Source organism: Sorex araneus, chromosome 6, assembly GCF_027595985.1.
Source record: "Sorex araneus isolate mSorAra2 chromosome 6, mSorAra2.pri, whole genome shotgun sequence".
NCBI classification, from domain to species: domain Eukaryota; kingdom Metazoa; phylum Chordata; class Mammalia; order Eulipotyphla; family Soricidae; genus Sorex; species Sorex araneus.
In genome coordinates, this window is record NC_073307.1 from 135,519,512 (window position 1) to 135,532,659 (window position 13,148).

General features: G+C 52.4%; 1 protein-coding gene across 1 annotated transcript; it reads right to left on the minus strand.

Annotated features, from left to right (window-relative positions):
* Positions 1-307: 307 nt before the first annotated feature.
* On the minus strand, positions 308-12,937 carry LMO2 (LIM domain only 2). The gene is made up of 4 exons (XM_055142059.1): positions 12,797-12,937; positions 11,834-12,043; positions 6,283-6,498; positions 308-1,301 (listed from the first exon to the last, which is right to left on the minus strand). Exons 2-4 carry the CDS (start codon positions 11,872-11,874, stop codon positions 1,082-1,084), a joined length of 477 nt encoding a protein of 158 aa, XP_054998034.1. The 5' UTR covers positions 11,875-12,043; positions 12,797-12,937; the 3' UTR covers positions 308-1,081.
* Positions 12,938-13,148: the final 211 nt, after the last annotated feature.

The following is a 13,148-nucleotide window of genomic DNA, read 5'->3' on the forward strand; positions in this document are numbered from 1 at the left end:
CTTTCTAGGTTACAGGTTTCCCAAAGGCAATGATCTTGCCTTCCTTCCATTCCATAAAACGCTGAAGTGAAACTCACTTTTGACAATAACAATTTAATTATTCTACAGTCCTCTGAGCTTCAGGATGAGCTGTTACATAATTGCCAATAATAGAGAGACTTGCCTGCCCAGCGCTCAACACAAGTTTTCAGTTGACCTAAAAGTAAATTGCTTATTTACTTCTCTGAAAACCCATTTCCTGCCACCCCAAATTGTCAGTCATTATTCAAAAAAAAAAAACACAAAAAACACAAAAACAACTCTGGGCTCTAGTCTGCCACCTTTTATTGTCTGTGGAGGTTTCTGTTTGTATTTACCACACACAACAAATAGCTTGATATAATCTAAGATAATAAAATAGTTGCGCAGTTTTGTTTTTGTTTTAGATTTACATTTGTATAGAAACACTCTATGGAACTCCCGGCCTCCAAAGCTAAGGTGTCTAGAAACAGTGAATGTCTCAGCTATAAATAATTGTTTGGTAAAAAGCTGCCGGTTCCCTTCTGAAATGGGTCTCCACGCACCTTCCCTCAGGGTCCAAATCTCCGGGTCTTGGGAAGGTCCCCGTCCCCCCTCTGTTAGTCAGAGGGACTGGACTGGAGCTACTAGTGTCTGCCCTGACGAACAGAAACCACTGGGGTGTCTCACTGACCCTCAGACATGTTCTGAGGGTCAACATCTCTGCAGCACAACTCCCTGTCTGTAGAGGTGAGGGTCCATCCAGAGAGCCACGTGTCTGGTGCCCCCAAACACCTCTTTCCTTCTTCACTAACCACGTCAGTCCGTCGCTACAGACTGGCCGTGGCTACGGTCCAGACGTTCTCCCTGAAGGCTGATCCTCCCATTACATTTCGGTCTCATCCCTGACATTACGTCACTTAGATGCTATGTCTCGGTGCCCAATTAGGGTGTACCATCCCCTAAGAAATGCCTCAAGCCCTCCCCTTACCCCCATCCCGCCCCCTCAAATCCCCAAAGTGCCTAAGAGGGAAGACGCCCCCGCAGAGGCTGTGACTCCCGTGACACGCCTCCCCCGGAGCGCCTAGATCATCCCATTGATCTTAGTCCACTCGTAGATGTCCTGCTCGCACACGATGTCGGAGTTGATGAGGAGGTACCGGTCGCCCACACAGAAATGCTTCTGACAGGCGGCACATTTGAAGCATTCCAGGTGATACACTTTGTCTTTCACCCGCATGGTCATCTCATAGGCACGGATCCGCTTGTCACAGGATGCGCAGAGACCATCTTGGCCAAACAGCCTGCAGGGAAAAGAAAAACTAAGATGATGGAGGCAGAGACACGGTGGGAAGGGCCGCCTTCAGGAAGGGTTCCATAACATTTCCAAGATGCAGGAAGCCGAGAGCTGAGGAGTCTCTTATCTGAAAGCGGGGAGGTCTCTCTGGGATAAAGCTGCAATCCACAACGCACGTGTTTCGGCGAGTCACCCCTGTGCTCAGTAGTTTTCCAGCCTGTCTCCACCCCTCAGTGGTCGGAACCTTCCCTCCTCAGGAAAAGCCCATCAGTTGCAAGGGCTTCAAGAGGACCGACTGGCGTGAACTGCAAAACAGCCACTGGGTCAAACTTTTGGGGGCCCTTCAGAAAGAATGGACTGAGTCAGAAACAAAAGAGATCTATTTGTGGGGGGCTCCCAAGTCATATCCTGTCAATAGTCCTGAGCCCTGCCTGTGGAGTGGGGGTGGTCTTGGATGCCTCCATTGCTGCAGAGATCATCAGCTCTCTGATGGTTCACTGGGGCCCACTTTCTGGGTGGTGAGGCGGAGTTGGATCAAAAAAAAAAAAAAAAAAGGACCCTGATGTAGTCCATGAGCCCCCAGAGATCAGGACACCCAGCATCTCTCCACATGGAATAGGGGATGTCACAAGCTTCCTCACTGCCCTGTGCGCGTGAATATCTGGAGAAGCTGCTCTTCTGACTTTGAAATCAAGACTCAGCAAAGTCTCGGTGGAGTGCTCCCTTATATTAAACAATATTCAGCATCTGGGGGTGAGTTGGGGGTGTTCGGGGGGCTGCAACTTGGCAGAACCTGAGGTTGGATTCACAAAGTCCTGTCTGAGGACCAGAAGCACTGGCCTCCCATGGGAACTTTGAGAAATGCAGAGTCTTGGGGCCCCCTGACAGAGACAACTTGGAGTGGGGGGCCGGGGAGGATGAATTCCACACCCTTCTGTGTGCGGATGAACCGGCCTAGTTGAGTCTAGCACAGGCTGAAGCTTGAGAATCAGCCTGCAAGAGTGGAAGCACACAAGTACTGGAAACAGGAGCCCAGGACTCAGAGGCTAGGAGGAGCCTGAGTCCCCACGTGACACTGGGGAGAAAGAAGTCAGCCTCTTTAGAGCTTGTGAAACAGCGGTGATGAGAATCCCTGATGTCACCAGGCAGTTAGCGGGATCAAATGAAGCGTGGGAAAGCACCAATGGGGAAGAGCAAGGAGCAAGTCCATGTCTTAACGGTCATGAGCTAGGGACCAAGGCCAAGCACCAATGGCCCCGGGCTGAGCCGACAAGGCCCGTGTTTTAACACATCTCAGGCACACTCCCAACTGCACCAGTCATGCTAGCTAACGTTCTTTTCCCATGAGCCTGACAACGCGGCCAAGTTCTTCCCATGTTAACTTCAGGATCATCTCGATGTTCTCTCTCTACCAGGAACTCTGATTATCCACCTCAGAAGAAGAGAGAATCAACTGGTACATTCTCAGAGACTACCGGGGAAGATAACGGTGGTTGACAAATTCTAGAACATCTGGACAAAAATTAATGGACTCAGGAAGCTGTGGCCTGTGGGTGGGATGCTCGTTATTAGAGGCAGGGCCCATGAACTTCCCCGAGAATCCTGCTCTCTATTTGAAGGTCTCTGAGTGTTTTCAAAGTACCACCAGGGAGCAAACTCATTAATGGAGGGGGAGAACACTTTATCCCAACGTTAACAGATGGCGGAGCCGTAGGGAACTGCCACCTCAGAGGCTGGAGAGGGGAAAGACGGCTCTGGTTTGCTGACTGCTCAGTAAGCTGAGTTTGGGCCGAAGCACAGAGATGCGGCTTGACAGGCCCACGTGGAATGAATCCAATGGCCTGGGGTGTGAGAGCCTTAAGGAAGGAGAGCATTTATTAAAGGGAAGTTGGGGGTAAATTTCAATGAACTCCAGGCACCGGGTGGAGAGACGAAGGGAGGGCACGGAGGACAGAAGCGCAGGTCCAACATTACCTCTAGGTTGGTGACCCAGCACCCTGGGGCAATGCCAGCAGTCTCCCTGTCTCTGGGTACCCGCAGTCCAGCCGCACCCAAGAATTCTGAGGTTCTACTAACAGTTATGGGCTGGAGCGATAGCACAGCGGGTAGGACATTGGCCTTGCACGTGGCTGACCCGGGTTCAATTCCTCCGTCCCTCTCAAAGAGCCCAGCAAGCTGCCAAGAGTATCCCGCCCGCACTGCAGAGCCTGGCAAGCTACCCATGGCATATTCGATATGCCAAAAACAGTAACAACAAGTCTCACATGGAGACATTACTGGTGCCCGCTCGAGCAAATCGATGAGCAACGGGGTGACAGTGACAGTGACAGTGGCTAACAGTAATAATAAGCTGACACTTGACTTGCATTCACATGGAACACCAGGAACCGGCCCCCCGGTCTTAGGCTGGGTATTCCAGAAGCAGACCCTGAGTGGGGAACAAGTGACCCCATGCAGAGCGTCTGCAACGAGCTTCGGCCTAATCCCGAAAGGCTGCAGGTGATGTCTCCAGGTCGCCCGGACTCTGGACAAGGCTGATGAAGGGCTCTGATGCTCTGGCAATAGTAGCTGCTGGCCAATGTCCTCTGGGGACCGGGCCCAGAAAGTTTTAACCCAGTGGCTGTTGAGAGAAAAACCACAGGACGCAGGGTGTGGGGTGTGAGGTGTGTGGGATGCACCCAGAAACAGCTCCAAAGGGATGGCAGGGGGTTCTGGAGCACTGGACACAGGGCCCCAGGGCAGGGGCAAGTTTGGGCTCTGCATGGGAGGGTCTCATGAATATCTAAGGCTGGATGTCCAAGAAAGGACCGTCCTGGGGCGAGCGAGCCACTGGACGTCTGCAGGAAGAGAAGCAGCCGAGGGGGAAGCAGGAATGAACCCGCCCCCAGGACCCACCTGCCAGATCGTCAGACTCGCCTCTGAAGAGAGGCTGCCCGCCAGAAAGGAGAGAGAGTCATCAAGAGCCGTGCCCTCCGACCATCCCGGACCAAAGACTCTCTCTCTCCTCTGTCAAGAGGTGTCAAGGCTTAAGCTCTCTCAGGCCCACTTTAATAACAATAATATAAATATTAAAAGATAGCTGGAGACGCCGGCACTAACACGGAGCTAATTAACATGTTGCCTAGGAATGTAGCAGGGAGAAGAATTATTTCATGTCACCAAGACACAAGTTAATTAACATTGGATTCTCCCAGACTATTTTTTTCCCCCTCTCCTTTTTAAAAATGGAAAAGATTAACAAGCCCAGGCAGCCCTGAGCTTATTCTTGAATGTTATATAAAGCCGCGGAGATAGGGCGACGCTGGGCTCTTTTGACCTTACTCTAGCTGCACTTCATTTAATAAGATTCCAATGATTTGACAGGGAGGCAAGGCGAGGGCCCGAAGGGAATCATTTACCCCGTCTGTTTTCTGCACTGACTTGGCAAATGGGGAGCAGCACAATCAGCTCTCTCTTTATCCCGGTCCTATTTCCTTTCTTGTAACTTGAAGAAGAAAAAAAAAAACCAGACAATTGACCAAAATTAGAATCCCAATCATTGAAAAACCCTACTTATTTTCTCACCAAGTATGCCAGGACTTACCAGGGAATTTAGAAAGAAAAAAAAAAAAAAAGAAAGCTTCTTCTATCGGTCTCTGGGTAAACAGATAAGCTTTCTTCGCCATAGAATTGCCTGCCGTTTTTCCTCTTTTTTAATGGGAAATGCTGAGGGCAGGTCTGGAAGAGCTGGCAGGGCAGCCGAGGGCGCTGGAGCCCACCCCGGCTTCCGTGGGCTGGGTGGGGCTGCCGGTGGAGGCTTTGGATGCACTGCAAACCCTCTGCTACTGGGAAGACAGGCAAAAAAAAAAAAAAAAAATCCTGACAGCTATACACTTGAGCAGAGCTGACAGGAGAGGGCACGGAGGTACTGCCACAGCAGCAAATATGAAATTGGAATGCTAGAACATTCCAGGGAGCAGAAGCACTCGAATCAAGCACCGAACATTCATGGGGGCTGAATCGGGCTGGAGACTCAAACCCGGGTCTGGTCTCGCCTGGAGTTCTGGCGTTCCTCGTTCCTCGTCCTGTCCGCCCTTTGTTCAACAGGGGAACAATGTAAGGCCACGGGGTGGGGGGAAAGGGGGGGTTCCAGGAGCAAGCTGCACTACACCAATTCCTTTTGTACCACCACTATTCCCCCCCTAGTCCTCACTTCCTCCTTGGACACAGGTGCTAGTATTTACTCCCTTTACAGGTGAGGCAATCAAGGCTCTTGCCCAACCTGCCAGAGCTGGAAGCCTCGGCTCCTACCATGTGGAGGGCAGTGCGCTCCAGCTTGCACTTCTCACCCTGCACCATGGCTTCCTTCAAAATAAACGCACGGGGGCTGGAGTGATAGCCCAGCGGCCGACCCGGGTTCGATTCCCAGCATCCCACATGGTCCCCTGAGCACCGCCAGGAGTAATTCCTGAGTGCAGAGCCGGGAGTAATCCCTGAGCATTGTCGGGTGTGACCCAAAAAGCCAAAAAAAGAAAAAAAACAGATGCACATTGGGGGGATTTAGATGTTCCCTAAGACTCCCACCTTCTCAAGTAGAATAACTCTCTTGCGTGCTTCTCCCTAACCAGACCTCCTGAAGAGAGCATCTAGTCAGGATCCTGTAGACCTTTCGTTTTGTTTTGGGGGGAGTTGGGGGTGGGATTTTTGTTGCTGCTATTGTCTATTTGTTGCTTTGGTGCGCCCAGCATGGCTCCCTGTGGGTGCCAGGGGTGGAATCCAGGGGTCCAGCCCTGTGGGCGCTCTCTCCTGCCCAGACTCTTGTTCTTAGAGCCTGGACTTCCGCCACAAAGGACTAGAGCCCCAGCAAGAAGCTTCTCAGCAGGAAGATGCACCAATTACACAGCAGCGGCCTGCGGGAGGAGGGCAGGGCCAGATTCAAAGTCAGGGGCGACCCAGTGGCCCTAGCCAGGCTTCCCCCGTGGCCATGGGGGGAGGGGAGGGGTGGGTACCTGAGATAGTCTCTCCGGCACAGCTTCCGGCCCAGCTTGTAGTAGAGGCGCCGCCCCACCTCACCCAGGCGGCACCCGCAGAGGTCACAGCTGAGGCAGTCCTCATGCCAGTACTGATCGATGGCTTTCAGGAAGTAGCGGTCCCCGATGTTCTGCTGGCAGCCGCCACATGTCAGCAGGGATGGCGGGATCTGCAGCACCTCATCCACCGGCTCCCTGGAAAGAAAGCCACCAGTTAGGGACAACCTGATCCCACCATGATGGGGCTCACACATTCCTGACTCGAGGGGGTCAGAAAGCTGGGATGGGGGCTCCGAGTCCCATGGGGCATCTCACTGACTGGCCTTGATGTGGTCCCAGGAGACGGGCCCAGGCAGCTCTGGGTTAGCGCTGGAGATCACCCTAATGTCCCATGAGGCACCCGGGCAGCTTTAGGTGGTACCAAACCCTGACCCGCAGCCTAGCACCACTCTGGCCTGCCCTCTTCCCCCGACCTCCTGTCCACCTCTGTATTCACAATTATTCTTTTTCTTCCTCTAGGCCCAGAGTCCAATGGCAGACCCAGACTCCAGAGGAGACACCTGGCATTGAACTAGCCACTTGTTAGGACCAGAGAGAACAGCGCCTAGGATGCTCGCCTTGCATGTGGCCAGCCTCGGTTTGATCCCCCGAACCACATATGGTCCCCTGAGCACAGAGCTAGGAGGTAAGCCCTGAGCATTGCTGGATCTGGCCCCCAAACAAAAATTATTAAATCAACGGATTCCTTGCTGCAGGACAGCCAACTACCCAGAGCTCCAGCTCAGCCAATTTCCGATTGAAGCCACATAGCATCCCACTGGCAACCCTCCTGAGCGGCACAGGAGCAGAGGTGAGAAAAAGGGACGACTAAGAGCTATGTTAGATCATTTTCTCTTCCAAAATCAAAATTCTACCAGACTGTAGCAGGAAACCTCATTATTTTGTCCGTAACAGAAATTCCACATTCCCTCCTTACTGAAGGAACCCTTGAAGAAAAGTTCCAGGTGCTAAGGCCACTGTTAAAACTGACAAAGAACAGTAAAGAGGCCTTTTGACACCCCCAAAATTTTACAACAGCAATAACTGTTTTCAAGACGGTTGATTTACGAAAGGAAAGGAAGTATGGAGGGGGGCAACGGTAAAGTTGGAGAGGGAAGGGCAGCAAGACGCCCCTAAGGCGAGTGTCCAAAATGAAACTATGATGTATGTTGTTGCATTAGAAAGTCTGAAAGTTTCTCCAGTTCACTCTAATTAACGGAAATCTGTTACTTTTATGTTACAGTTAAAATCAATCATGTTATTTGTCAAAAGAAAATAAAGGGGCAAAAGAAATTATTCCAGGAACAAACACGTCACCTTATTTGGAAAACTTAACACCTGTTGATTTATAAACCATGATCAAGGGCTCCTCTGAGCCTCAAGCACAAACTTTTGTTTTTGTGTTTTAATTATCTATGGGTATTTTTTCCAATTCGGAGGTACCATGTTTGGGGATAAGATTCAAGCCAAGGTCAGCCTCATGCAAGGCAAGCACCTTAATTCTTGTGCTATCTCTCTGGTTCAAATCTATTAGATTTTTTTTTTTTGCTTTTTGGGTCATACCCAGCGATGCACAGGGGTTACTTCTGGCCCTGCACTCAGGAATTACCCCTGGCAGTGCTCAGTGGACAATATGGGATGCTGGGAATCAAACCCAGGTCAGTCGGGTGCAAGGCAAATGCCCTATCTGCTGTGCTATTGCTCTAGCCCCAGATTTTTTTGTTTTTTTAAGAGATCTGGGCTAGGAAGATGGTTCAGAGGGCTAGATCATGTACTTTCCAGCCAGAAGTCCCATGAGGTTCAACCCCTCACTGCATCTGCCCCTTGAGCCACCAGAAGGGACCCCCAGCACTGAGCCAGGTGTAGCCTTCAAGCATGGCTGTGTTTGGCCCCAAAACCTCCCATCCCTCACAAAGAAGAAAAGAAAAATAAACAACAAAAGAAGCTAGCTCCAGTTGTGCAATTTCCAAAGAGTTAACCCCTCAGTACAGTGAGAGTATAAATCCATGTCTCCTGTTTCCCACTGACACTAACTTACCACATCCCCCTGGTGCATGACTGCTGGGTGCCCATGGACGTCAGCGCTCAATGCTCTTCAGGACATTGCTGAGGTCAGGTTCATGCTTACGACACACCCAGACAGCTCCAGGTGACTCAGTGTCAAGGTAACACTTCGCTCTGAATATTTAGAAATGCGGAAACCAAGCCCAGGCTTTGCAGGGCACAAGGATCTTCCATAATGCTCTTTCTTTTTCACTACCCGGAGAAGTGATACCCAAACCAGTTTTTCTCTCAAACCTGGGATTGGAGAGATGATCCCAGTACAGTGGCTAGGAAGCTTGACCTGCATTTGACCAACCAACCTGGGTTCAATCCCCGGCACCTCATAAGGTCTCCGAAGTCCACGAGGAGTCAGGAGTCTACCAACCATCACTGAGAGTGGCCCCCAAAACCAAATATACATAGATGTATATATCTAAATATCAAGACTTCAGGGACTGGAGAGATAGTTCAGTTAGGAAGGTTAGGGGCTTGCCTTGCATGACGCTGACCCAGGTTTTATCCTCAGCACATAAAGTTTCCTGGGCCTCCTCAGGCATGATCTCTGAGCACTGAACTAGGAGTTGGCCATGAGCACTTCTGGATTGACACAAACGAACAAGAAACTTAAGACTTTGGGGCAGGGATGTGGCTCACTGCTAAAACATATACATGTCTTGGGGCTGAAGTGATAGCACAGCGGGTAGGATGTTTGCCTTGCACGCTGCTGACCCGCGTTCGATTCCCAGCATCCCATATGGTCCCCTGAGCTCCGCCAGGAGTAATTCCTCAGTGCATGAGCCAGGAGTGACCCCTGCGCATTGCCAGGTGTGACCCAAAAAGCAAAACATATATATATACATATATATATGTCTTGCATGCATGAGACATGGGTTCAATTCCTGGCAAGACAGAAAGGGGGGGGGGCGGGATGGGGGGAGGTAAAGACTTACAGTTTACAGAAGTCACTAAATTTTGGCTTTTCTTTGTTTCTATGGGTTCTATATAAGCACTTCTCTTCTCTCTTCTTCTGAAAAACACTCCCTCCAGCATAGTCACCTCCACTAACTCCACACTGCATCTCTTCTCTTCTCACAGCCCCTGGCCTGTACTTTGCACTTTCAAAATCACTCATGGACCCTCCACCACACAGGCTTCCATGATGCTGATGGTGCCAACCAACTGTGAAAGGGGAGAATTTGCACTTCGCTGGTGCGAAACTGCCTGGAATTCAAATGAACTGCTCTTGTTACTCAGGGAGGTGGTAGGGGCCACGGATTGCCTGGTAAGGAAAAGCTCCACGCGCATAAATTTCTGGCTCTTTTCCTGCCTAAATGTTTCATTTGCATGTGCCTAAGCAAGTTTCTCTCGGTAATTTGACGATGTCAGTCAGAATGACCCAAGCTGGCTCTGAGTAAGTGTACAGTAAAACAGTTAGCGGGAGAGTGGTCTGCAGCTGAAATGGAAAGCAAACGAGCTATTATGTGGCCCGAGATGAGATCTGAACAGACGGGAGACGTTAGCTCTATCTTTATGTATTTAATTATAATATCATATTACCTTTGTTAGATGATCCAAGCCAAAATCTGAGTGGGACTCATCCTCAAATGGAATTTTATATCCTCCCAGAGCCTATCTGAATATTACACCTGAATATCACCTCTGCCAGTTTTCACAGATAATTTCTTGACGATTTCCATGGGGGCACAAGGCGGGATGTGGGGCAGTAATCATTCAGCTAGCTGGACCACCTTCAATTACAGCCTGTCTTCTTTGGGTACCCGGTGAGGCCAAGGATAAAGGAGGTGAGCATCCTTCAGTAAGTACCCGCTGTGTTATGAGGTTAGGATGTTTCCATTTTCTAATCTCAGTGAAAAAGCACAAACTTCAAAAAGATCAAACTTCCTTCAGGGAACGGAAGCCGCCAGATTTATCTTCTAATAAAATGTTCTGGTGAGTAAGTTCTGTGGATCAGAAAGGCATGAGGGCTGAAATCACCCCATTCTCTCTCTTATTGTATTACTGTGGCCTTGCCCAGACTCTAAAAACTCAGGGCTAAATTGCAATTCTTGGTTCTTTTTTTAAAAAAAGTGAGCAAACCACCCTTTAAGCCCATTGTTTGCAAAGATATATTTCTTTCAAGAGGAATGTTATTTTTCTTCCGAGAATTTGTTTAAGGAAGCTGGGTTTTTGTTAAAACAAGCCTACCTCCTAATAGAACGGGTATCTTAACCTTCAGGACTGAATAGTGATGTTTATATTCTCATTGGATCATGGTACTTCCTGTGTTTTATGAGAACATGCTGGGCTTTTATGCTGGTAACCGAGGGTAAAAGCCAGGTATATAAACACCATGAAAAGCTGAAATGAGGGCTGGGGGAGGGGAGGGCGACTTCAATCAGGAAAGCACAATTCTTTTTAAGGCAGAAAAAGAAAACAAAACAAAACAAATGCCTCTTAAAAGCACAAATGGACAAGTCATTAGCCAGCTCCTTTGGTCTGTGTAACAAATCCCTTCAAAGGGATTAGATGGGAACTTCAAAGGAATAAAAATTCTCAAAACCAGACAGCTAATGAATCTTAAAAGGGCATTTGCGTTGACGGGAAAATGATATCTCAGACAGTCCTTTCTCACCACGTTAGCCCTGAAGAATGGGCTGGAGGTGAAACATTTCAGAAACCCAGTAAGAGGATCAGAAAACCAATGTGGCCACCTCTCCGAGCTCTGCTTCCCGCACCCCAAACCCTTCTGAGGTTGTGGTTAGAGCTATGAGACTTTCCCCAGAAAGGCTTAGCTCTATAGAAGCAGGTTAACTTGGGGGTTCAGAGTCCCGGTGGATAGACCTTGTGGGGGGAGGAGTGTGCGTAAAGACAGATCAACTTCGGGTTCGGTGGCCCCTGAAGTCTCAGGAGACCAGAGAGAGCTCAAGGTGGGCGCCCTCGTACACCCCAACCCTGCCCCATGCACACCCCCGCCAGTGGCAGGCGCAGCTGGCAACCTCTCTACCTGCGCACGGGAACAGGGGGGCGGGAGGGTGGCCCCCGGAGGTCTCTACTTGGCGTACCCCGCTTTCTTGGACCAAATGGACAAAGAGAAGGGGGGCACCCAGGAGAAGCGAGCAGGGGCGAGGAGCAGATTGAAGTCCCGGGACGCTCTGGAGACTGTACTCGCACCTCTCCGGAGCTCCCCTGTGCTTGATCGCGCGTAAACTTTGCAGCCCGCGGTGGCTTTGGGGAGTGCCACCCACCCTCAGATAGCCAGGAAGGGGCACCCCAGGAGGTTCGGGACCCACCTCCACTCGTTGCAACCCCTTCTCCCCCGGAGCCACCCGCGAGCAAGAGTGAGGTGTGTGTGTGGGGGGGGGGGGAATCCCGGGGCACGCTACCGTGGGGTGCACGGCCACGCGCAGACAGGGGGCAGAGGGGTGGGGGGCTGGGGGCGCACACTTACTCTGACGGATCCAGGCTCTTCCTCTCGATGGCCGAGGACATTGGGGAGCGAGGTGGGGTGCCAGGGGGCGGGGGCGCTCCCTTTGTGGCGCGGGGGCTGGCGGGCGGCCGGGGCTCGGACCGCTCCCTCGGGGGCTCGTGCGCCTCCTCTTGCAGCGGCGCTCGGGCGGCGAGCTCGGCCGGCGGCGCTCAAGGACGGTCGGCGCGCTCCCTTCAAACGCCGGAGAGGGAACGAGCGAGAGAGAGAGAGAGCGAGAGGGAGAGCGAGAGGGAGAGAGCGAGAGCGAGCGGGTCACGGCCGCGGCCCAGGCGGCCCCCGCGGCTCCCGACTTAACCTTCCATCCCCGTCCCGCTCGCGCCGCCCGCGGGGATGCTGCGCGCCCGCCCGGCCGGGGAGGGGGCGGCGGCGTGGGGGGCGGGCAGCGGACCCCGCGCCTCTCCCCGGGCGCCCTCCTCTCTCGGGAAGCTCTATTTTCGCTCCGCTTCCCTCTGTCTCTGGTTTCATTTCCTTTTTCCTGATCGCGATTCAAATACAATAGAAGGAAATCACATTTAAAGAGACAGCTGCCCAGTCCCCCCCAAACACCCCTCCCCGCCCTCCCCCGGGCCCGCACCACCACCTTCTTTTTTTTTTTTTACCCCCTCCTCTTTTATTTTTTAATCATCATAATCATCATTATTATTATTTTTAACGGGGCTCCTGGGGATTCGCTATAGCCACCGCGGCCGCCGCAGGACCCACTTCGCGTCTTAAAGGGGCCGGCGGCGCGCGCGCGGGGATCGCGCTCCCGGGAGACGGGGCCGGCGCTGCGGCTCGCGCCCTTCTCCACGCGTCCCCCCTCCTCCGCCGCGGGTCCCCTGCGCTGGGACAGACCCCGAAAGTCCACGGCGGGCCGCTCGGGTGGGGGTGGGTGGGTGTGTGGGGAGTGGAGAGAGAAGGCCGGGGTGTGGAAAGAGCACATACGGAAAGGAAGCGTTTCGAGGGGGCCGAGGCGCCCGTCCCGGGTCCGAGGCGGTGCCAGGTCCGCGGTCCCCGCTGCGCGCCGGTGCCGGAGCGGTCTGCGTGCGAGCTGGGACCCCGCGCCGGCTGCGGGCGCCTGAGCAGTGCCGGGGGCGGCTAATCCCCGGGGTGGGGGTGGGGGGTGCGGGGGGGGTGCGCGGTTGGGAGGGACCACGCGGATCTGAGCCTCCCCTCCATCTGCTGGCGGCGCGAGTCTCTCCCTCTGCACCTTTCCAAGGGCCGGGTTCCTGCGGGTTCCCATTTGCAAAAGTGCCTGGAGAACTCGGCCCGCAGCGGGAGCCTTTGCAAAGAGCGA

Bases quoted from the DNA above. Each gene is read 5' to 3' on its own strand.
- LMO2 (XM_055142059.1), bottom strand. From the start codon at position 11,874: ATGTCCTCGGCCATCGAGAGGAAGAGCCTGGATCCGTCAGA. The intron at 6,499-11,833 runs GTAAGTGTGCGC...CTTTCTTTCCAG, and splicing joins AAGAGCCTGGATCCGTCAGA to GGAGCCGGTGGATGAGGTGC. The intron at 1,302-6,282 runs GTACCCACCCCT...TTTTCCCTGCAG, and splicing joins TGCCGGAGAGACTATCTCAG to GCTGTTTGGCCAAGATGGTC.